This window comes from Lemur catta, chromosome 6, assembly GCF_020740605.2.
Source record: "Lemur catta isolate mLemCat1 chromosome 6, mLemCat1.pri, whole genome shotgun sequence".
Classification (NCBI taxonomy): Eukaryota; Metazoa; Chordata; class Mammalia; order Primates; family Lemuridae; genus Lemur; species Lemur catta.
This window is the reverse complement of record NC_059133.1, coordinates 10,148,860-10,172,125: the sequence shown is the minus strand read 5'-3', so window position 1 is coordinate 10,172,125 and position 23,266 is coordinate 10,148,860. Positions and strand designations below refer to the sequence as shown.

Sequence of the window (23,266 nt, the reverse complement as noted above, 5' to 3'; positions counted from 1 at the left end):
GTGGTAGGGACAGGTGGACCCAGAAGGAGGCTGAGCAGGGATCCGAGGAGAGGTGATGGTGCCGGGTCAGTGGCGCAGGGGTCACAAGGGTGGGGACAGGGGCAGCCAGTGAAATGCTGGCCCAGTGGGACACTGGATCAGCCGGGAGGGTGGAGGCAGCAGCAGGAGGGCTCGGGCAGGCGGAGGAAGGAGGAGGCAAGGGCGAGACCATCTCGGCCTGACCAGCCAGCAGGGCCCTCGGCCACCCCTCACGGCCACTCAGCCTGTCCACCCGCAGAGCTGGTCAAAGGGCTTTTCTCTTTCCCCCACAATCATAGTCAGGGATCGTGCATTCCTTTTTCTTCATTTCTCTTCTAAATTGTCTGCTGGGAGGGTGAGAATGGAATTTTGCTGTTTTTTCCCATTAGTATAATTGTCTTCTATGCAGCCTTGTATATGCAAAGGGCCAAAACTTCTGGAGCCAACTGCACCTGTGTTGGATTGAATCCTGGCTCTACCACCCATCAGCTACATTTCCTAACCTCCCTGAGCCTCAGTTTCCTCATTGGCAAAATGGGGAACAAAACACCTGCCTCTCAGAGACGAAACATGATGCTTGGGAAGTGAATGGCACAGTGTCTGGAACGTGAGTATTAGTTCTCTTACCCCTTTTAATCTGCTTCTTGATCTCCCCTCGCCCCGTTAGCCAGGATAGCAGTGATGAGGACAGCGGTGGGTCACTCATCCTAGACCTGGAGAGAACTGTGGGCACGGAAGTTGCTTAGAGAGGGAGCTGGGAGGTGGGGGGATTGGGAAGGCCCTCCCACCTCTCTCCTCTTTTTCTCTCATCCCCCATCTGCCCTGGCCACCTTCTGCTTCCCGCTCTGCACCTGATGGTTCTCCAGGGCCCCCGGCTGCTGCCTGGTCCCCAGCTGGTGCCGCCCCTCCCTCCTGCAATGTGACCCAGGCGGGCCTGTGTCTCCTCCATCCCTGCCAGCTGCTCCCTCTTTGTCCCCTCGTCCGAGGCCCACACTCTGATCCACACCAGACATGACACATGGTGGCTGCTGGCCCATCACTCCATCTCTGCCTGGTGTAAGGTGGCCCCTGACTCGGCCCCCTGCCAGCTCAGGTCTCTCATCAGACACGGTGGGGACAGCTGGGCTCCCTGGGCCTGCCTGCTTGTGGGCCCTCTCAGCTTTCCAGGCTGCGTCATCTCAGCCCCCGTTTTCCCTGCCTGGAAAACCAGAGTTGGGAAACATAAGAGCTCCATTTGTGGAAGGAATCTGAGGGATTATGGGGTCCAGAGATGTCACCAGGTGTCAGCTCTGATCAACTGGGGGCTACCTACAGCACAGCATTTCAGAACATAAAGCTGCACCCCAGCTCTGCAGGAAGGAGGGCTGTGCTCAATTAGAAATGTCTGCTGTGCATGGTGCAGTCGATCGGCAGCGTTTGCCGTGAGCGTGGCTTTATGAATGCCAGGAATTGCCACCCATGATCTGGTCCCGGTTTTTTTTCTTCAGGGCACTGAACAAATATACATAGGTAGGTAGGCAGGCAGGTAGGTAGATAGAGACATCCATCATCAAGTGCAGTATTTTCCTAAGCATAGACTTGTGAGGTTCGGCTATGCGATGAGGTCAGATGATGCCTGGAGACAGAATAAGATAAACCTTTCTACTTGTCAAAAAGCTCCTTTTGCTTCCTCTCAGGGAGGAATTTTCCATTTGGTGCTGGTATGTTTTCAACACTTCCCTACACTTGCTAACTTCCCCTTTAACTCAACAGATTTCCAGCGGACAACGAATTTCAACATTATTTTGTTTTATTGTACATATTTTGTACCGGTACATTTTAGTTATAGTGAAAATCTGTTTCTCCATTTACAGAAGCAATATAAAGATTTTTCCTTAAATAAATGCTTAAATTTAAACAAAAACTTGAATTGATTTAAAAAAAAACATTAGGAAAATAACAACAGATAGTACACCCAGATCATTAAGAGATGTGTGTGTGTGTGTGTATATATATATATATATCATAAATGACCAAGACTTGAAAAACGTAACCCTCTGAGCACTCTTCAAAGTGAAGCAGGCAAGTAGTATTTTGGGATGAGGACGCTGACTTGCAGAGGGGTTTGGTAGTTGCCCCAGAATGCACAGCAAAGGCGTGGACACGGGGCACAGGTCTGACACGCAGGCTGGGACCGCGGAGCCCTGTGGCCTGGAAGATGCAGCATCCTATGGCAGGTGGCGCCAGGTAATTAAGCTCTTTCCAAGGTAAGGACTCAAGACTCAGACAACCTCAAGAAAGGGGAGTTTATTTCGGGCATCAGGAAACAGGAATCCTGACCAAAGGATCAGTAGCGCATCAGCCGTAGGAGCTTTTCTCTATCGGGAGCCCAGGGTCCCTTGCTCACGTGGCTCAGCTCCTGCCTATGTTTTCCTGGGGACCTTGGCCACAAGCACCTGTTCCCAGGGGCCTCCCAGAGTCCAAATGCCCAAGACTGAGAGGTGATCTGATTGGCTAGCTCAGGTCCGGCCTCCCTGGTTGGACAGAGCTTCATGCCAAGCCACCTCACAGGCTGCTGGTCAGCCTAGGGCTGGGCTGGTGGTCAGGCGCCCACTTAGCCGGGCGCAGGGCCTATAAGTGCAGGCACTGAACACTCCTGAGTCACAGTTAGCTGGCACTGAGTCCACGCCTTCCTGGGGCAGAAGGTCGTGACAGCCATCACGGTGTGATCCGTGCTCGGGGCAGAGGAAAGAGAAGTGGAGGGGAGGTGGCGGAACTCGCATGCGGGGCCTCCGCCCCTCTGTGTGAAGGCAGCCCGGCACAGGGAGCCCGGGCAGGGTGGGGCGGGAGAGTCCATTAAGTCATCCAAGGAACGCGATGGGGCCCTGCCCTGTGGAGCTGCCCTTCTGGAGGCCAGTGCACCAGCCCCTGGGCTGCAGAGACCCCTATGGGGGAGGATGGAGCGGGAGGGGCCCGGTTTGGGATCGTCTTGGTGGCATCAGGACCCGCCACTAGGAGGGGCTGCTGCCTGGGCTTCCAGACCCCAAGGTTTGCTTTCCAGCCACTTCCCTCATGCGCCTGTGAAGGCCTTGTGGAAAGATCCAGCAGGCAACCGTTTGATGAGGGGATTTGTGTCCATACTTGGGCCACATTAAGGACGCAGCAGCCAAGCATTCTGAGGTCTAAGAGATCCCAATGAAGAAGTGACAGAGCCCCTTTCTCCAGCCACCCTGGGACCCTGCGAGCTTCTCCCTCCAGCACTGACCCTGGAAGTTTTGGCACATTAAGGGAGGCAGCGCTTCCCTCCAGGGGAAGTGGAACCGACACTTGAAGGATAAGCGGAACTTTCACCTAGACGAGGGAGAGGGCACACCAGGCATAGGGAACAACAGGTGCAAAGGTGTGGGAGTGTGAGGGAGCCCACGTGGCTCAGGAGGACTGTTGTGAGGGTGCCAGGAGGCAATGTCCCAACATGACGCTGGAGGGGCAAGTGCCAGGCCAAGAAGTGATGCTGAGGGCAGAGGGGAGCCACGGCAGGGTTTTGCACCAGGGGAGAGCATGGCCATGTCTGTGTCGTGGAAAGCACGCTCTGGCTGCCCTGTGCAGGGTGGTTGGGAGGGGGTGAGGCCAGGGCAGGAGACCCAGGGAAGAGGTGGAGGTGGAGACCCCTGGAGAGCCACGAGGACTGACGTCAGCAAGTGGCTGCGGGCTGCACAGAGTGATGCTCCAGAGACAAAGCTCGTGGGACTCAGTGATTAAAGAGGGAGGTGGGGAGTCAACTGCCCCCACCACCCCGCAGTTCCTGGCTTGGGCAGCAGGACCAGGGAGCAGCAATTGAGGTTTGGGAGTGGATGGGCCGAGTGTGCGGGGCTGGGGGCCATCTGGGTGGAGGTGTCCAGGAGGCAACTGGACGCCGAGTGCCCTCAGCAGTGGACGAGCCTCGAGGACACAGAGTCCTCACCTGGGCCCTCCTCAGGCCTGGTGCAACAGCGGGCAGCTGCCTGCCTCCCACCCCTGGCCATCTGTCTACACCAAGTGAGCCGGGTCCTGATCCTGGAGTTCTTGGAGGGACAGGTAAACATCACTGATCGGAGTCAGGTGGGAGGTAGGGGCTCTGTCCTGGCCCTGCCCAGGAGAGCAGGCCCAGGGGAATCCGGCCCCCTCCCCAGGGCCGGGGACAGGGACCTCCTCCCCAGCCTCTCCCAGCGCCAGCTCTGGGGAGCACTGGAAATCCACCAGGTCGGGAGCTCTTGGGGTGGGAGGCCTCGGGGGCTGAGGGGCCCAGTGTCCGGGGACTCCCTCCTGCAGGGAGGGGGGCAGCCTCTCTTCACCGGCCCCACTGCCCCCAAGGACAGTATCTGGGGGGCTGGGGCCACCGAGGAGACTGGGGGAGAAGAGCAGCAGATCCTCCCCAGGGGGGAGGGTGCAGTAGGCATCGTCCTCCCCAGACAGAGGCTGCAGGGGCGGGAAGGGAGGCCGCACGGGCACCCCAGGCCCGCCCACGCCCTCGTCAGGCTCCTCCTCTGTGCAGGGGTCGTATGTGAAGTACACCTGGCAGGCCTCAATCTCCAAGGCATCCGGGAGGTGGAAAAAGAAGTAGCCCTGGTTGGTGAAGCAGCTGGTCAGCGAGTGGCCGCTGGTGGAGGGCGAGGGCGAGGCCACCTTGTCCTGCTGTAGCAGCAGTAGCTGCGCGGCCTTGGCATCCCTCTCCAGCACCTCCAGTGGGGAGATCTCAGGCGCGGGGCCGCCAGGGCTGAAGGAGGAGGAGGGGAAGGGCGACGAGAGCCACTTCTGCCAGGAGAAAGGCGGGGAAGTGAGTGGGGCCTCCTCGACACTCAACAAAAACCCCTAATTCTTCTTCACCTCCAGCAACCCCCTCTAGGGCTGCCCCCTCCAGGAAGCCCCCCCTGACTGTACCCCATGCTCCCCCCACGCACCCACTGCCAGCGCCCCGTGCCTGGCACATAGCAGTGCCCAGGAATGGTACAAGAGTGACTGTGTGTCGAGCACCTGCTGTGAGCCTGGCACTGTTCTAGGTGCTGGGGACACAGCAAAGGACAGAATCCTCAGTGTCTGGTGGGGACTAGCACGAATGTGTGAATCCACCAACCAACGCCCAGGCAGGAGGGGCACCGAGCACATCTTGTTCACTTCCTGAGTCCCCAGTGAAGGGACGTGTCTCAGACCCGATCGCAGCTGGTGGCAGAGCTGGGACCCAGGTCCCTGCTCACTGTGGTGGAAACGTCTCTGGTGGGGAGCTGATGGGCCCCCAATTCACCTGTCCCTCCCGTGCCCTGCACCCCCCACAGCCCCGCATGTCCTCCCTGCACAGAGAGAGAAGCGCCGGTCAGAGCCCTTCTCGGCTGCTCAGGAGCCCAGAGAGCCCTGGTAAGGAGTGGGATGAGCCCCGGCCCTGGCACCCACTAGCTGTGTGAGCTTGGGCAGCTCACTGCACCTCTCTGAGCCTCAATTTCCACAACACTCAGCCACCTCTTGTCTAACTTCCTCCCTGTTATCTATCAGGTTGCCAGGGAGATGTCAAATAAGAAAATGGACGTGCAAACACCTGGCGCAGGGTAAAATGCAGGCTACATGGCAGAGGTGGGGGGTGATGGTGAGTTTGAGAGCCCCGACTGCCCTCTGTCCTCGGAGCCCTCGGCACGAGGACCGGGCCCGCGGGCTGCCCTGTGCTCCGTGTCCAGTCACTGTGTTTCAGATGGAGCAATGGACCGGCAGAGCATCGCCCTGGCTCCCCTCCCCAGCGGGAGTCCCTGGGGCTCAGCCGGCTGTCCCACATACACACCAGCACACACATGCACACGCCGCTCCATGAAATCCGCCCCTGCCCCAAAGTGGGACACGAGAGAGACAGAAAGGGCACACCAGTGATGCCTGCCAGCTGGAGAGACTGCCAGCTGGCTAGGAAGGGAGGAGAAGAGTGGGTCAGCGAGGTTGGCCATACTGGAGCAGAGGGCAGAGGGCACCGCCGGGTGGCAGCCGGAGGGTGCGGCGAGAAGAGGGAGAGGCCAGGCCTGTGGCCAGCGCCGGCACCCAGGGGCTCACCGGGCCCCATCGGGGCTGTGTGTGGCCAGCCACTTCCTGGGCCTGAGCCTCTGCCCACAGGGCCCTGAATGGGGCCCAGGAGAAGCTCGTGCCCCTTTGCCACACTCCCACACTTACACACACACGCCTGTATGCCCTGCACAGGGTGGCAGGCCCTGTGGCCTGGAGCTGGGGTCCCAGGTGCCATAGGAGGGCTCCCTCCAGACCAGCCCCCAACCCAGCTTTCTGCTGGTTCTGATGATGGAATCCTTTCTGCCAGGTTTCTGATACACGGTCAGCCAAGCCTTGCTTGGATACCTGTATTGATGGGGACCTCGCTACCTGTATGGTTGAGGGAAGAGTTTTAAGGAGATACATTCCCCCACATCAAGAGCACTGTAGGTAAGAGATCCTTAGTCTTGGGAGTTTTCCAAAGAATTCCAGCAAGGGCCCTGATCAGCCCTGGTGGAGAACTGCAAAGCTGGCACCTGATGCCCCCAGTCCGGCATGGCCTTCCCACCCCTGACCACTCCTCCTGCCCCCTGCCCCCACCTCGGCACCAATCTTGGGAGCCTGGAGTGGAGCTAGGGTGACAGAAGCAGCCCCTCACTGCTCTCTCCTCTTAAGGCATCCTGCCTGGAGCAGGTGTAGGCTTGGGTGGGGGGAGATGACAACTCAAAATGGGGTTCGGGGTGTTACTGCTATGTGGGCCTGTGCCTTTAAAATGAATCTGTGTTTTGTGACTCGAAGTGGCTAGAGGACTTGTTAGTATCTGTGCCTGGGAATTCTGGGCCGAGGCAGGGGAAGTACTGACCCACAGAGCCCGTGTGCACAGCGGGTGGGGTGGAGAGGGTTTGCACTGGCAAGCCCTGCGGGGTCAGCAGACTGGTGACAGTAGTCCCAGCGAGCCTCCCCAGTGCTCTTACTGTGTGCCAGGCAGACTTCCCAGGGCAATACACATAGTAACATTGTTTTTCTCCCCATTTTACAGGTGAGGAAACTGAGGCACAGAGAGGTTCTATAACTTGCCCGAGGTCACACAGCCAGGAAGTGGTGGAGCTGGGATTAGAACCCAGGCATCTGGCTCAGAGGGAAGGTGCCACGCCTTCCAGAAGGCTGCTTGCTTCAGCAAAACCAGCTACTCCCATGCCACCTCCCACCCTCCTGACACCACTGCCCACCCCTGTTCCCCCCTCCAGCTTCCTACCTGGAAATCTCCTCCATGCTCTGAGCTCAGCTGGGAGAAGAACTCCGAGGGGTCTGGGATGTGACACTTCAGAACCTTCTTCAGCCTGCACAGAAGACAGGAGGGAGGGAGGGGGTGAGAGCAGGAAGGGCAGGGTGTCCTGCCATCTGCCCCACAGGTGTGAGGGCAGGGCACAGAGCCATGCCACGCTCGTTCATTTATTCAGCCCATATCGATAGAGTGCCCACTACAGGAGGGCGCTGTGCTGGGCACTGGACACAGAGTGGCCAACAGAGAAGGTCCCTTCTCTAAGGAGCTGCCATTCCGATGGGAAGACAGACACAAAGCAAGTGTGCAACATTACCACTCATTCTGTGAAGACAAACAGCAGAGTGCTACACAAGATGGAGAGGTGGGGGTCCGTGCATGTGGCGGGGTCAGGGGGGAGCTACACAAGCCAGAGCAGTCAGGGGTGGAGATGGCTGGAGGGAAGTGAACCAGGAGGGAGTTAGGAGAGAGGCCTAGTTATAACTGCCATGGATGGTGGTTCAGGTTGTGCACTGCCCGAGGTCATCTGGCTTTGTGGGGTGGGGATGGTGAGTGGGGCTGAGTTGCAGCCCATGTTCTGCTTGCCAGGTTGAGTGCCCAGGACCTACATGCCTCTGCCTGGAGACAGGGACACCATTTTCTGATTTGTACAAAGGTTCCACACAGTGAGGCCCTCAAGGGTCAGGGTGTGTTCCAGGTGCAAGGGGCAGCCTCTGAAGAGTGTTAAACAGGGGAGTGACATGGTTAAGCATGGACTGAAGGGGACCAAAGATGCGGGTGAGGGAATCCCTCCCCTTGTCTGGGAGCAAGGTATTCAGCAGGGAGAAGCTTTCCCCTGACGGCCCGCGTGGAGCTGGGGAGGACGTGGGTGGGAGAGTCATGTCTGCCTTCTTGGGAGAAAAGGGGGAAACGGCGCTGGGCACTGCTCAGAACCATGCCAGGACGGGGGTCAGGAGAGTGGCACTCCTGCCCCAGCCTCACTAGTCACGGCTGTGTGACCTTGGGCAGGTCGGCTGGCTTCTCTGGCCCACACTGGCATCAGTTAAAAGGGAACGGCAGCCCTGACTCCCGCCTTCCCAGTGCCGTGGGGTCAAGGGGGACGGTGCACGTGGGCACACTTGCATACTGCAAAGTGCGTCCCTCCTCTTGAGAGGAGCGGGGAGCTCCTTGGGTAGAAGCGTCACTTCCTCACCACTCTGCCCTGCGCCAGGCCACCGTCCACACAAGAGCCAGAGCCACAGCCAGCAAAGCTGAGCCCGCCCCGCTCCTGCAGACAACCTCCCACGGCCGCCTCGTGCACAGCCCCGGGTCTCGCTGCAGCCCCGAGGCCCCAGAAAGCCTGACTGCTGCCCACAGGTCCGGGCCCAAGTTCAGCCCTGTCCTCCACCCCCTTCTGATCTCTGGCCACACCAGCCTCCCTGCACCCTGTTCCTGGGATGTTCCTCCCTCCTTCCTGCCGGGGCCTTTGCACATGCCGTTTCCTGTCTGGAATGTTCCCCCTCCCCTGCCCCCCACCTGCTAAGCTTCTCCTTCGGATTTCAAGAGAATCATCACTTCCTTGGGAAACCCCCCCTGGCCACCCCCAGCCAAGGCTCCTCTCCCTGCTGTCTGCTCCTAACGCAGTCAGCCCTCTGCATCTGTGGGTTCTGCGTCCATGATTCAACCAACCTCAGATTGAAAATATTTAGGGGAAAAACCCAAATAGCAATACTACAATAAAAAATAATACAAATTTTTAAAATACAGTATAACAACTATTTGTACAGTATTTACATTGTATAGAGTATGATAAGTAAGCTAGAGAGGATTTAAAGTATCCGGGAGGATGTGCATTGGTCATGTGCAAATACTATGTGTGCCATTTTATATCAGGGACTTGAGCATCCACTGGCCTTTGGTGTCCTTGGGCAGTCCTGGAGCCAGGCCCCCGTGGACACTGAGGGACGACTGTGCACTGGTACCGTCCTTCGCCAGCCTGCTCCTGGTGTGCCATCACACACAAGTGTGACTAATATGTATCTGCCCTCCCCACTGAGCCATGCACTCCATGGAGCTGGGACACATGCGTGTGGCTTGCCATTGTGTTCCCAGCACCTTGTGCTGTGCCTGGCATGGAGCTGGTGCTCAGTAAATAAACAATGAATGAATGAATGAATGTCCAGACCTAGATGGACGCACAAGGACCCATACATGTAGACAGCAGACGTGCGCACACGCACATCCTCAAGTCCTGAGAGTAGTGCTCCCCCGCCACCCTGCTCCCCTTGGGCTGGTTCCCTGGGGTTCCACCTGTGGGGGTGTTGGGCAGGACGGGCTCCTGGGAGGGCGGGGGACGCACAGGAGTGTCGGAGCGGGGCTTGGCGGCGCGCGAGTGTGAGCGCGCGGTGGACAGGAGCAGACAGGAAGGGAAGAGCTCTCTTACCACAGCCTGATGTAGCGGCAGTTGACCAGCAAGGAGACTAAGATGACGAAGCCGCAGGCACCGCCGAGGCCCACCAGGACATGGCCGAACCAAGGGAGGGGCGGGGTCTCCTTCCTCGGAGCTGCCCAGGGGTGGGAGGAGCAGCAAGGAGAGGGTTAGAGAAGGGCCCTCACTCACCCTATGGCTCAGCACCCTGCCCCAGCTCGGTGCCCCACCCTGTTGCCCAGTCCCCCTGTTGCCCTGTCGCCCTGTCGGTTGGGGCTCTGCCAGCAGGCCTGTGCCCGGGGGCTCGGGGGCGGGGCTCTGCTTAGGTTCTCTGGGTTCTCTGGTTCTCTCGAGTTCTCTGGGAAGCCTGATTTGATGCTAAAATGAAACGACCCCCGGGTGGGGATGCAGCCTTAGGGCCACATGTGGCCTTCTGGATCCTTGAGTGCTGCCTTTTGACGGAATCCAAATTTTACAAAACAAATCATTTTAATAATTTGGGCCCACTTGCCGGGCCCACAGCCTCAGCTCCACCCAGCCATGCTCCCTCCTCCCTCCGCCCTCCTCTGTGCACCACATGGAGAACCCAGGGCTCACTTGAGCGGGAACTCAAAGTGAGATGTGCTGATGGACGGGCCGCCCGGCACATCTGCTGCGTGCCAGGTGACAGGGGCATTGCATGCCTTCATCACAGCAGCCCTGCCCTGGGGTCACGGTACCCATCTTACAGATGAGGCCGAGAGGCAAAAGCAGCCACCCCCAGCCCTGGCAGAAACCAGGAGTTTGAGATTTCAGGGTGGAAAAAGTGAAAAGAGCTGTTCTGCCCAACCCCCAAACTCGCAAGGCCGTGGGCATGTCCCACCTGCTCACTGAGCCCCTGCTCCCATCTGTAAAAGGGCCCCCTGCAGGGCCCCCCAGCTAATAAGGGAGGCTGGAGATGAACACTGCAGCCCCCAGGAGGGAGGGGCACAGTAGCTCTTCCCCCACCAGCTGCTCCCAGAGCTGCCCCCCCCGGCCACCCACCCACCCTCGCTGCCCACCAGTACCTTCAGGCTGTGTCCTAAAGGCCAGGGGCTGGCTCCAGGGGCTCCACACCGTGTGGTCACCTTGCTGGGGCTTGACCCGCACCTGAAGCTCATAGTGGGTGTCTGGGGTGAGTGTCTCCAGACAGATCCATTGCTGCTTCTGCTTCAGGGTCAGCAGGGGGGCCTCCTGGGGCAGAGATGGGGCTGTCAGGGCAGAAAGGTCCCCACTGCCCACCTCACCTCCCGTGGCTGGGCTGGAAGGCTGAGCAAAGCAGCACCCCCATTGATCTGCACCGGCCACAACCCCTCCTCCCCTCCCACCCAAAGCCTCCCTGACCCCCCAGTTGCTGGGGCCCCAACCCCCAGGGCTGTCCTAAGCCCCTCCTCCTCACTCATCCCCACATCCCAAGCCGTCTGCCAATCAGCTGGTTCCGCCTCCAGAACCGTTCTGGACCCCTCCCCTTCTGTCCTCCCCTCCAACCCCCGGGTCTGAGCTGCCACCACCTAGCAAGCCTGCAGCCGTTGCAGTGGCTGGTCCCACTGTCTGCAAAACCCTCCCCAGATCTTTGCAGGGGCAGCTCCTTCTTGACGCCCAGATCTCAGGGAAGCCTTCCCTGGCCACCCGAGGCTGGAGGAGCTGCCCCGGCCACTCTCAAACTCCTTATCCCATTTCAGATTCTTCTCAATGGAACTTATGGACACCCTGCAGTCTCCTGCTGCTGTGTCTGCTGACTGCCTGACCCCAGGTGAGCTTCCTGCCAGCAGGAGGCCCCCAGTCTCGCCCTCCACTCTCCCCCATCCCCCGTCACAGAGCAGGTGCTCAGTAAATACGTGTGGAGTGAACCAGCGAGGGAATAAAGGAACGAGTAAGTGAATGGATAAGTGACGGATGTCCACGGACACGGAGCAGCCGGCCCTGCAGTGTGGAGGGGCAGCTCCCCGGCCTCCCGAATCCTGTGGGGTGTCAGCCTGGAATCCGCCACCAGCTGATCCCCGGGGCTAGAGGGGGCACGTGGAGGGAGTGTGCAGCACCAGGCAGTACGGAAGGTGCCCGCAGGGTGGGGGGCTCGGCGCCCACTGTCTACCTGGGGCTGAGGTGGCCTCGCGGAGATGAGTGTGAACAGGACAGAAGGGACCAGCACAGGAAGGAGTCGTCGGGGCAAGTGGGACTGGGCCACGTACTCACCTCCCAGCGCTGGCCTGGGGACCGTGTCCGGGCCTCAAACTCCAAATAACTTTCAATGTAGTGGGAGGAGTGGGAGACGGCCCAGGTGACGTTGCATCTGTGGGTCCCTATGTGGATGACTTGGAGGGAGACCGGGGCCATCAGGCGAACTGGAGACAGGATGGAGGAAGGAGAGGAAGCCGGGCGCTGGGTGGCGATGCTCCACGTGCCCTTCCCCGTCCCGTGCGCTCCGCCCGCCGCACCCCCAGACTCAGGCTGTGCTCTCCCTTCCTCCAGGCCTCTGCTCTAGCCTCGCCTGTGCGGAGAAGCCTGCCCTGCCCACCCACCACTCTCCAGCCCCCTCACCCGTTTTATTTTTCTTCCCAGCACTTATCACCACCTGACATGTTAAATACATGGTTTGGGGTCTTTATTCATTTTCTGTCTCCCCACCCCCAGACTGTGAGCTTGCTGAGGGCAGGGACTGTGCTGTCTGCCCCGCCCTTGGTGCCCAGGACATCACCTGGCACTTGACCTAGTATCTGCTGCATGGATGAGTCAGGGCGGCCTTCCTCTGCACTTAGCATTGACCTAAGAGTTTCATGAGGATCATCTCACTCATTCTAAATGTGATGAGTATAACGCTTTATGGTTCTGAAGTTAAATTGATCTAAGTTCCTGTAACTCTGAGGCTCTGTAGAACTACACAACTAGTAAGTGAATGTTTACCGAGTCTTGATGGCGCGCAAAGCAGTCTCTGTGCCTGGGCTCAAAGATGTCTTACAAGCCTGTGCAGTAGGTGACTCTGATTATCCCCATTTTGCAAACGAGGAAACTGAGGCTCTGATATGTTAAATGGTCCACCAGTCAGATCACATCCAGTTAAGGCGGCTGCACTTTGAACCCTGCCTGGATCTCACTTTCTATCCCACCTCTTCCCTGCAGAGGGTCCCCAAGGTAAGCATGGAGGGCAGGCACTGAGTCATTCAACAAACCTTCCTGGAGCATTCCTGAGCAGACCTAGTGCTGGGCGCTCATAAAGGAGACACAGGGGTGGCAGACATTCTGCCCTCAAGGAGCTTACAGCCCAGCGAAGGAGATAGACCTACATCAGGAAGTGACAACCCAGGACATAAATGTCCTGAAAGAAGAGATACAAAGGCCTGGGGAGTCTAGGAAGGCCTCCTGGAAAACGGTACTCTTCACTGAGCCTCGAAGGATAAGTGGGAACTTTCCAGGTGGGAAAAGCCTTTCAGGCAGCGGGACCAGTATGTGTGAGGGCTCAGAGGTATGGATGGGCAAGGCGAGTCTAGACAGCTGGCCTTTGCAGCAGAAATATAGGCCGGAGACGAGGAGTGCTGGGGAGGAGGGCTGGATCCTGAGTGGCCTTGAATGCCAGGGGAAGGAGCCAGGTCTTCATGCCCTGGGCAGCAGGCAGCGAGCTGGTCAGATGAGAGTGTGGAGGTTGGTGGGGAGACAGACCAGAGCAGGGAGGATCCCAGAGGGGAAGGCAGGGAAAGAGGGGCCCAGACCTGCCCCAGCCCCACACTGGCTTCCCCACTCACGGTTCTCAAAGGGCTTGAAGGCCTGGCTCATCACCATGCTCCACCGCTTCCCTTCCCGGCACATCACGCTCATGTTGACGGTGTCAGCAGCGGTCAGCGTCTGAGACTGCAGGGGCAGGAGGGCAGGGATGAAGCGGCCAGCAGCTGGGGACAGCCACTGGGGAGGACAGGGGAGGACGGAAGCCCTCCATACCCCTGCCATCCAAAGCAGGGGGCAGCACACATTCTCTGTAAAGGGCCAGGTGTGACTATTTTTGCCACCCACATGTTCTCTGTCACAACCACTTAACTCTGCCATTGTGGTGTGAAGCAGCCACAGGCAACCTGTAAACAAATGGCAGGGCCTTGTTCCAATAAAACTTTATTTACAAACACAGGCAGTGGGCTGGATTTGGCCCATAGGCCATAGTAGTTTACCAACTCCTGATCTAAAGTGAAGTGAGCTGCCTTGGGAGGAAAGAAGTTCCCTGTCACAAGAGGCATACAAGCAGGTGAGCCCCCAAAAGGTGCAGATCTGGAACTGTACCTGTTTCATGGCTTCAAGTGTGAAAGTCTCCCCTCCCCATCTACCCCCCTCCCACACGCTGACTTTTCTGGAACAAAATGCCCAGGTATTGAGTGTATCCTGTGGGTAGTCCTTGCTCAGGTGCCACTAATCTCACCAATGCACACAGCAGTCCATCTCATGGTGGGGTGAGAAGCCCGAGGCTCACACTGGTCAAAGGACTTGCCCAGCGTCACCCACTGGTCAGCAGGAGAGCCCGGGTTCCAACCCCGGCCCTGCATGCACAGCCCCACAAAGCAACTGCACCTCCGAGTCCTTGTCTGTCCTGCCTGACCCAGGGCTGTAGGGCGAGCAGCCCCAGGCAGCCCCCCACTGTGCCGGCGGGTCTGTGGGCAGGATTTGGGGTCCGGGTGGTGGTTTCAGGTCCAGCACCCTGGGCACAGTCCCTCTGACCTGCACAAGACCTACTATGAGTAAACCCGATCATTGGAGTTTCCCACACTGCCAGCCAGGAAACAATTCCTCCCTCTGCGCCCCAAGGACCCTGCCCTAGCCTTCTTACAGCTGCTGTCATGGCCACATCTTCCCAGATAACAACAGTATTATCATCATTATTGTTGTTGTTGCCAATAATGCATTCTTACAAGCACTCACCCTGGGCCAGGCTGAGCCCTTTACACACCTTGGCTCATTCAATTCTCTCAGCACCCTCAGACGTGGGCACTATTACTACCCCCATCCTCTGGCTGAGGAAACTGAAGCCCAGAGAGCCTTAGGGACTTGCCTGAGGTCACACAGCCAGGAAATGGTGGAGCCAGGCTGGGAAGCCAGGCTACCTGCGAGCTCCCTGGACGGGCACAGCACCTGCTTCCAGAGGCTGTGCTTTCATAGCTCCATGGTGTGGCCCCTCTTCCCTTTCTCCTGCCCTTTGAGAATACGTGTAACCTGATGACAGCTGAACAGTGTGGTCTGGGCGTCCCTGGTGCCCACTGCCGCCAGGATTTATGTGATGCACTCCCATATGGACACAGCCATGCGCCCTGCAAGAGGCAGCCTAGGGCAATGGTAAGACGCCCAGGCTGGGGCCCAGCTCTGCTACTCCCTGGCTGCATGGCCGTGGGCAGGGACCACACCTCTCTGGGCCTCAGTTCCTTCATGGGTAAGAAGGGGACAGTGTTGGTGTCCTGTTGGGGTGTGGGGACCCACTGACGACAGTGCCGAGTACAGGCCCTGTTCTGGGTGGCATTCTAAGTCCTTTAGCCCTCAGAATAAACCAATAAGGTAGGCACCATTCTTATTCCCGTTTTACAGAAGGGGAGACAGGCACAGAGGGGGAGACGGGCACAGAGGGGGCCCAAGGTCACCCAGCTGGCCCAAGGCAGAGCCAGGCCTGGAACATCCTGCTCTGTGGTCCCCACTGTTAGGCCCGCACTGCCCTGCCTGCCAAGACCCCGGGAAGAGCTGGGTGTGGCGGTCGTCATTGTTACCGGAGTGCTCTCCACACCTGATAAGGGATACAGGGTGTCCCAGGACCCCCAAAGCGTGGGGCAGACATCGGGGGCAGAGACAGAATGGCGGGTGCCGCACACCAGCATCCCTTGCCAGGACTCAGGCCTGAGTCGGCTCTCGGGTGTGGCCTCAGCCCCAGGCAGCTGCCAGCGGGCGGCCGGCCCCAGCTCCTCCCTGGCACCCAGCCCACCCGGAGACTGTGGCTGCTGCTGGAAGGATACCCCGTGCTCCCTCCCCGGGTGGCTACTCACGTCTGGGGCTCCAAGGATCAGGTTACAGGCCCAGGATGTCCGCCTCACAGGGACCAGCTCACAGGTTTTGTTCCATGACCTGGAACAAAAGAAACTCCTTAGAAGAAAAAGAGGGACCCAGAGAGCTGGCCCAAGGGACCCGTCCCCAGGGGCCCTTCTCAGTCTCTGCTCTCAGGATGCCCCCAGGCAGCAAGGCGGAGTGGAGGAAACTCCATGCCAGGCCCCCTTGCCCCGCAGTGCTCCTCCCCTCATTGCCTGCCCTTCTCATCCCAGCCTGGCCTTGTAGCAGCCAGAATGATCTAGAAACACAAACCAGTTCAAGGCACGTGTCCCTCCCTGCCCTGAAGCCCTCCACAGGCTTCCAGCGAAGACAGATCCTTAATTCGGCCTTTGGCGCCCCGAGGAATCAGCACCCGCCAGAAGCCAGGGCCCACACCCACCTCTGCCCCTCCTCCCCGCTCCCCGCTGCCCCACACGCCAGGGACCCCACCTCGGCCCCAGCCACCTCTCTGTGATCTTGCCCTCTGCCTGCCCCCCACCAAACCTGCCTGGACGCAGACCCTCCTCACCTGCCACCTGGACCACAGCCACGCCCCAGCTCCCAAGCACCCCAACCCCCTCCCAGGCCCCTGTCCCCACAGCTGCCTGTGGGTCTCTCATAATCCTTGCTCACTTCAAAAGCTTGGGGAGACCCTCTCTTCCCCCGCTTGCCTCTGGAGTAGAGTCCAGCCTTGGCATAGCAGCTGCAGAGCCCAATGTCCCCAAACCACCTTGTCCAGCTTGTCCACAGCCCCTGCACTGTCGCCAGAACCCACCCAGGTTCAAGAGTCTAAACATCTGACTCCCACACTCCCATGAACAATGCCTCACTTCCAGGCGTGCTCCCAAACTCCTGCGGTTCTAAGAGGCTGTGGGTCCCGTGAGCCCAAGGCTCTGTAGGTGCAGATCCCTGGAGTCCAGTATTTAGGATTCCGAGAGTCTAAAAGTCCATGACTATAAGATCCCACCTTCCTAAGGTTCTTTTCTCACCGTTTGTTCGACTGGGCATGGATGTGGCAGGAGGTGCCCTGCAGACCCCCGTCCCGGCTCCAGACACAGGAGATGTTGGCTTTCGAGTTGTAGAAGCACGTGAGCTGGGAAGTGTCTGCCGGGCAAGGTGAGGTGTGAGTGGCCGGCTGCAGGGTCCCCCCGGCCCTCTGCGGCACACCTACCACCCCTACTCGGGGCACCCCGTGCCTGCCAGAGGCAAGTCTGGTGGGCAGAGAAGGGATTAGTGGGACAGAGAGGAGGACACTGAGCCCCAGAGCCTGCAAGTTCATGCAAGCAGACCCAGGCAGGGCGGGAACGAGAAAGCGGTGCAGGGAGGGGGTGGGCAGGACAAAGGGCGAGGCAGGACGTGGACGCCTGAGCTCGGGCCCCCTTTGCCCTCCCCTCCCCTCCTGCCTCCTGCCCTGCTCAGGGACCTGCTGCCCAGAAGCGGGGTCTTGGCCTCCTCGCCCAGGGAAAGCACAGCTGTCCAAATGCCAGGGTCCTCACCGTTCACCGCCGCAGATGCCCGACAGGCAGCCAGGGGCAGGAGGACGAGGAGGGACAGACACCAGGACAGGGCAGGGGCCGCCATCACATCCACAGGGTGGAGCAGGGGAAGTGGGCCCTGGGGAGGGAGGAGGGGAGAGAGCAGGTGAATACTCACCCCAGGGCCTGCTGCCCCAGAGGCAGGCTGGGCCCTGCCCCCCGGGGTGCATGGTCTGCGCTCCACGCTGCCCCTGCCCCGCACTCCCTTCCTTTAAGTTTCTGTTCAAATGTCACCTCGGTAGAGAGGTCTTCCCAGACCAGACTATATAAAAAAACAGCCTTTGTTACTCACCCTCTCTAAACAGTACTTTATTGTTCAACGCGGTGCTATTTGCTTATTTATTCATTTGTTCTCTCGCTCTCTCCACACACACTCAAACACACACACACACACACACACACACAGTCACGTAGCACAGCGAGGACAAGGTTTTGTGCTTTGTCCACTACCAGGTCCCCCATTCCTAGAACACTGCCTGGCACATGGTAAGCAACCGCCAAAAAAAAAAAAAAATACAGAATGAACAGAAGATCAAACGAATACGGACAGAGCTGGAGACAGCCGGCCAGAGGGGCTCCCGAGGGCTCCCAGGCTAACCCCCCTCTGCCCGTCACGCTCCCTCGAGGGAGCGGAAGGAACGGTCTGAAGGCAGCAAGATGTGAACTTGCAAAGAGCAGCTGCCAACGGACAGGAGCTCGGACTTCAATGCTGAAGAGCACTGAGGGCGAGGTTGACCCCTGCTCTGGAGGCTCTGGGGGCAGGAGGGAACCCAGCAGTCCCCTGCCTGGAAGGACGAGGCTGGTGGGAGGGGAGCAGGCGGGGCAGGAGGATGGCCCCTGCCACGGCACGAGGAGGCCGTTGCACCCCAGTCTCACTCCGGGGTCAGACGCTCTCAGGCACCTCGCAGCCCCCCCCCACCCCGTGTTCAAGATGGACTGTTTGTGATGCGGGTCCTAAAATCCAGCCCTGAGGAAGCGGGGGGAGCATTAGGCAAACACAGGAACATGGCATTTAGCTCCAAAAAGGGAAATCACGATAGTAATCTCATGACAATAATACTTGACACTTGGCAGACGCTATTTTTAAGCATTTTATGTGTGCTGATTCATCTAATCCTCCCAATACCTTATGAGGTGGCACTTCTGTTGTTCCCACTTTGCTGATGAGGAAAGCGAGGGGAGGACCCTGGGCACACCCCCACACCACCCGCCTGTGAGGTCCCTGGAGGCTGTGCAGGGCAGCCCACCCAGGCCACCCCCCGGGGGGAAAGAAACTCGGAGCCCCTCACCCGGCCTCGCGGGAGGAGCCGGGGTTTCCCTGAGTATCTGTTAAACGCGGGCCCTGACTGGTGCTTTTATAGGCGTCAGCCCAGACATCGTCCCTGTCCCTGTCTTCCAAGATCCGCACCCGGAAATGTCTGCTGCCAAAGCCCCTGGTGGCTGGCCAGCCACCTTCCCACTTCAGCGAAGGCACTATTGTCCCCCCAAGGGGGCTTCGAGGGAGGCCCAGTGGCCAAAGACGTCTCTGCCAGAGACTCTTCTCAGAGGACTTCCAGCCCCGGCACAGAAACTCCCGCTCAGCCCAAAGGAGAGGCACGGCCGAGACCTGCCAGGGGAAACGACAGCAAAGTGCAGCTGTCCCCACCCCTGCGGGAGCTGGGTGGGGGTGAGGGAGGGGAGTGGGGAAAGTGAGCAGGTGGAGAGTGGGCTAGGGGGGCAGGGAGATGCGGAGGGGCTTCCAGAGAGAGGCGACAGTGCCCCTAGTTGGGGGGCGGACAGAGAATCAGGTGAGTCCAGAGGCGCTGAGGAGGTGGCATGTCCCCCAACCCCATGCCCTTTGATCCCAAGTGTGGCCAAGTGTTGTTGCCCCCCTCCCCCTCCCCGAGGCTCCCCCACTGGGGCTGTGTCTCCCCCGCTTCCCTTCTCGCTCTGAGTGTCTCCCTGGCTCCAGCCCTCAGCTCCAAGGGCCTTTCTCCAACTCAGCACCTCCCCGAGCCTCCATCTTCCTCCCAATGGCCTGTAAGACCCCAGCGAAAGCCCAGTTCACCTCCCACTCTCCTCTCGCCTGACTCTTGGGTCTGGGACGATTGCACCGTTGTTGTCCTGGTGTCTGTGCTCTGTCCCCTTTGTCCCCACACCCAGCCAGCCAGGATGCCCTATAGACAGGACAGCCCAATGACAACTTGCTGTCTCTCCCTCTCCACCCTCCCAGCCAGTGCAGTGCCATCCCAGCCCGGGCGATGGCATGGCCTCTTCTGCAGGCACTCGGCCGCATTTCCCAAAGCCCCCCTCCCTGCCCAGAAACCTGCCGCGGCCTGTCTACAACCAGAGCCTAAATTCCTGCTTTCGAGACTTCTCTGGGACCCAGACCCGGACAGCCAGTCCTTCCGGCCTTTGCTTTCATAGCGGCAGGTGCAGGCACCTGAGTGAAGGTGCACACAGGCCACAGCCACCTTCCTGCATGAGCAGTGGGCAGCGCTCCGGCAGCCAGGAAGCCAAGACTTGTCCTCCCAACGGCCTTCCCAAGTCCCTCTCCCTCCTTACCCCTACACATCCTGCCATCCTTGCAGGCCCATTTCAAACTCCCTCTCTGTTCTTTCTCCATGTAGCACCCCCTGATTTCTCCAGTGGAGGGTGAGGGCCTCCTCCTCTGAGCCCCTCGTTCCTCCCTGCTGACGGCAGCAGGGCTGGCCAGCAGTGTGCGCACTGCACAGACTAGTGCGCACGGGGCCCAGCACACAGTGGGTGCTCGATAAGTGCAATTAAATGAACAAATGCGGTCAGAGGCCTCCAGTACTACAAAAAAAAGCAGGGCTGTTTGGGTGGCACTGGGCCTTCTCACAGTTGACATCGGAGCCAGCATGGAGCAGGGACCCAGCACCCTGGGTGCCATGTCCCAAGACAGGTGTCGCAGGAAGGTACTGATGGCAGAGAGAATGAGAGCTGAGGACCCACGTGCTGTCAGAGCTGAAAGGGCTCCCTGAGCAAGCCCACCCCTTGTTCTATAGTTGGGGACATTGAGACCCCAAAACAGGAAAGACTTGCTCAAGGTCACGTAGCACAGAGCTGGGGTTAGAGCCCACCTCCACTCTATCCTGCTGCCCCCTTAACCACACCCCAAGCCATCCAGGGACAGGTTACTATGAGCCAGGCTGTTTAAACTCTCTAAATGCAGCAATGAGAACATCTGGTAGAGATACGCTTATTAGCCCCATTTCCAGATGAGGAAACTGAGGCACAAAGAGGTGAAGCACATTGCCCAAGATCACACGGCTAGTAAGGGCACACTGTCCAGAGCCCAGGCGGGGCCCTCTCCCCTGCACCTCCTCAGACACACCTCCCATGGCAGTTGGAGCACCAATACTCACCGTGCCAGGCCCTGTGCCAGGCGCTTCGCACACACTCGCTCACCTGATCTGCCCAGCAGCCGGGTGGGTGCTTTCACTAACCATGGATGAGGGAACTGAGGCTCCAAGTCGCTAACTCACCCAGGGTCACACACATGGTAGGAGGCAGAGCTGGGATTCCAGCCCAAGGCCCGTTCTCACATGGCTCCACCCTGCCCAGACGCTGGGCCCAGGGGTGAGGCTGGCGGCCTCCCTGTCCTGGCACTGGCCCGCCGGCCGGTGCTTGTCCTGGGTATGGGAGGAGCCCAGAGAGGCGCCTGTGGGCTCACCCTGCCTGGCCGGCCATCCCCACAGGAGGGCGAGCTCCTAGGCAGGGGCTGGTTGCCTCCTTCTTTGGATCCTCCAATAGCACAGGGCACAGGGTAGGGACCCCAAAGAATACAGAGCCCAACAGGGGGCTCCCCCAAGGCCCTCCCACGCCTCTTACATGCCCAACCGCGTAAGCCTTGCCCTGGGGCCAATCCTGTGTGAGGGTGTCGCCCCAGGTAGGGCCCAGCCATCAGGATGACCCCGTGCCCAGGACAGGACCTGGCAGAGAGCCCCAGGGCGACAGGAAGAGGGTACGGGGCACAGGGTGCAAGGTCAAAGGAAGGTTAGGGCCAAACCACGGGCCCCAGCAAAGGGGTGAGGAGACAGCACATCTGGAGTCCACTCCTGCCACCCGCAGCCAAAGGGGTGCAGGGACGTACAGAGGGCAAGGCCAGCAGGAGGGCGGTGCAGAGGGCACCGGGGGGCCAGAGCTGGGGCTCCCAGCAGCCAGCGAGGCTGCACCCTCATTCTGCAAGGAGAAACTGAGTCTCGGAGAGGTTAAGGAACCTGCTCACGTCACACAGCAAGGGACAGGCCCAGCCTCAGGTGACAGCGAGTGAAGCCCAGGACGTCTGTACCTGAGCCCCCGTCCCCCTAGGTCCTCACCCCACCCAGCCCCTCATGGCTGTAAAGCCATCGTGTCCCCACCACAACCCTGTGGGGTGGGTCTCCTTAGCCCTCTTGATCGAAGCCAAAAGCGGAGCTCGGGGCTGCTCCCGCCCAGGTCATCTGACGTCAGGCTGGCGGCGGCTGGCGATGACAGCTCTCCCTGCGCCCGGCGCTGCCTGAGCCCTTAGGGGTCATTACAGCATTTAGTGCTCACAGCAACCCCCCGAGTGGGCTCTGTTATCGCTCCTTTTGTCAGATGAGGAGACCGAGGCACCGGCCAGCCTCTGGCCCAGGCTAGACAGGGGCAGGGCTGGGATTTAAGCTCAGCTAGGTGCAGTCTGGGGGCCCCGCTGGTATGTGGGGGCTGTGGTGGCCGGAGCAGGACGGTAAAGCAGCCTATGGTGCATCCTACCTGACCTCTGAACTCGAAGGGCCCCTCTCCCGTCTCCCCTCACCCTCTCTGGCCACCTCCAGCCCCGCCCCCAGCACACACACAGGCTCACCTGTTGCTGCTTAACGCCAGGGGCACCTCCCCAGCTGGGTGTGGGACCCTGGCTTTGGGGAAGGGGACTCTTGGGGGTAGCTCAGCCCCGCACTCCACACCCGGGGTGCTACAAACATAGTTAAGAGTGGGAGGTCCTGGCCCCAGGAGAGGAGAGGGCATGAACTCCAGGCAGCCCTCCCATCCCCAACGCCAGGAGACGCTGCTGACCTGTCAGTCACACAGCCAAGGAAGGGACAAACCCAGACTGGAACCCCAGGCTCTGGCATCCAGCCCAGGGCTCCCAGAGACCTCCCAGCACAGCTCACCTCGTAGTCAGCTCTCCGAGGGGACCCCTCTCCCTTGCCCCACAAGCCTCTTAAGGAGCGGTCTGCACAGAGGGACCCCCCGCCTCTGCCAGCGTGGGCCCTGCTTCTCAGAGGTCAGCGGGGGACTCCCGACTCCCTCATCCATACCCTGCACCTTCTCTGGGCACCCAGCCCTTCTCCCACTCCTCCACCCAGTACACAGGCCCCAGGGAAGCCCCTCATCCCAGAGCAGCCCCAGCCTCCCCCTGGGCAGGCTGGGAAGGAGGGGTGACCTGGGACTGGGGACCAGTGTTTTCTCCCCCAGGAGCGAGAGAGCCGGGCCCACCCCGTCCCCCGGGGGCTGAGGTTGGGGGATGGAAGCTCAGGCAGAAACTGCTGGGGGAACTGAGTCAGAGCCCAAAGTCTTCTCGTGACCTTCACTCCCAGCCCCCCGGCCGGTCCACAAGGGCCAGGAGGGAGGCAGGGGTCCCTGGCAGGGTGGGGGCAGGGCGGGGCGTCACCTGGCTGAGACATGGGGCTGCGGCAGCGTGCTCTCTCCAGTCCTGCCCGCTGCTGGGACCACGGCCATCTCCCCAGGGCCCTGCTCGGCTCTGGCCCAGGTAGCGGCTGGGGCCGGCAAAGACTAAACCCCGGAGCCAGCCCACTTCCTGTGCAGAGGATGGAGGGCAAGGCCTGGGCTGGGGAGGCGGAGTGAGACCAGGCTGTGAGAAAGCCTGAAACTCCTGAAGCACCCAGAGGCCAGATAAAGATCTGCCTCCTACGCTGGGGGCGGCACACACGCACACACACATACATGCACACACACACACACACATACACACACACAGTCACTCTCAAACAGGGGCCTAGATGCACA

The 23,266-nt window shown here is 59.7% G+C and overlaps 1 protein-coding gene across 1 annotated transcript; it reads right to left on the bottom strand.

Moving 5' to 3' along the window:
* Positions 1-1,795: 1,795 nt before the first annotated feature.
* Positions 1,796-23,015, bottom strand: IL2RB (interleukin 2 receptor subunit beta). Its single transcript, XM_045552939.1, has 10 exons — positions 22,911-23,015; positions 17,237-17,354; positions 16,730-16,844; positions 15,701-15,779; positions 13,436-13,541; positions 11,892-12,040; positions 10,727-10,892; positions 9,696-9,816; positions 7,247-7,331; positions 1,796-4,788 (listed from the first exon to the last, which is right to left on the bottom strand). Exons 2-10 carry the CDS (start codon positions 17,319-17,321, stop codon positions 4,024-4,026), a joined length of 1,671 nt encoding a protein of 556 aa, XP_045408895.1. The 5' UTR covers positions 17,322-17,354; positions 22,911-23,015; the 3' UTR covers positions 1,796-4,023.
* Positions 23,016-23,266: the final 251 nt, after the last annotated feature.

Bases quoted from the DNA above. Each gene is read 5' to 3' on its own strand.
- IL2RB (XM_045552939.1), bottom strand. From the start codon at position 17,321: ATGGCGGCCCCTGCCCTGTCCTGGTGTCTGTCCCTCCTCGTCCTCCTG. The intron at 9,817-10,726 runs GTACTGGTGGGC...ACCCCTGGGCAG, and splicing joins CTTTAGGACACAGCCTGAAG to CTCCGAGGAAGGAGACCCCG. The intron at 7,332-9,695 runs GTAAGAGAGCTC...TCTTCTGTGCAG, and splicing joins TGCCGCTACATCAGGCTGTG to GCTGAAGAAGGTTCTGAAGT.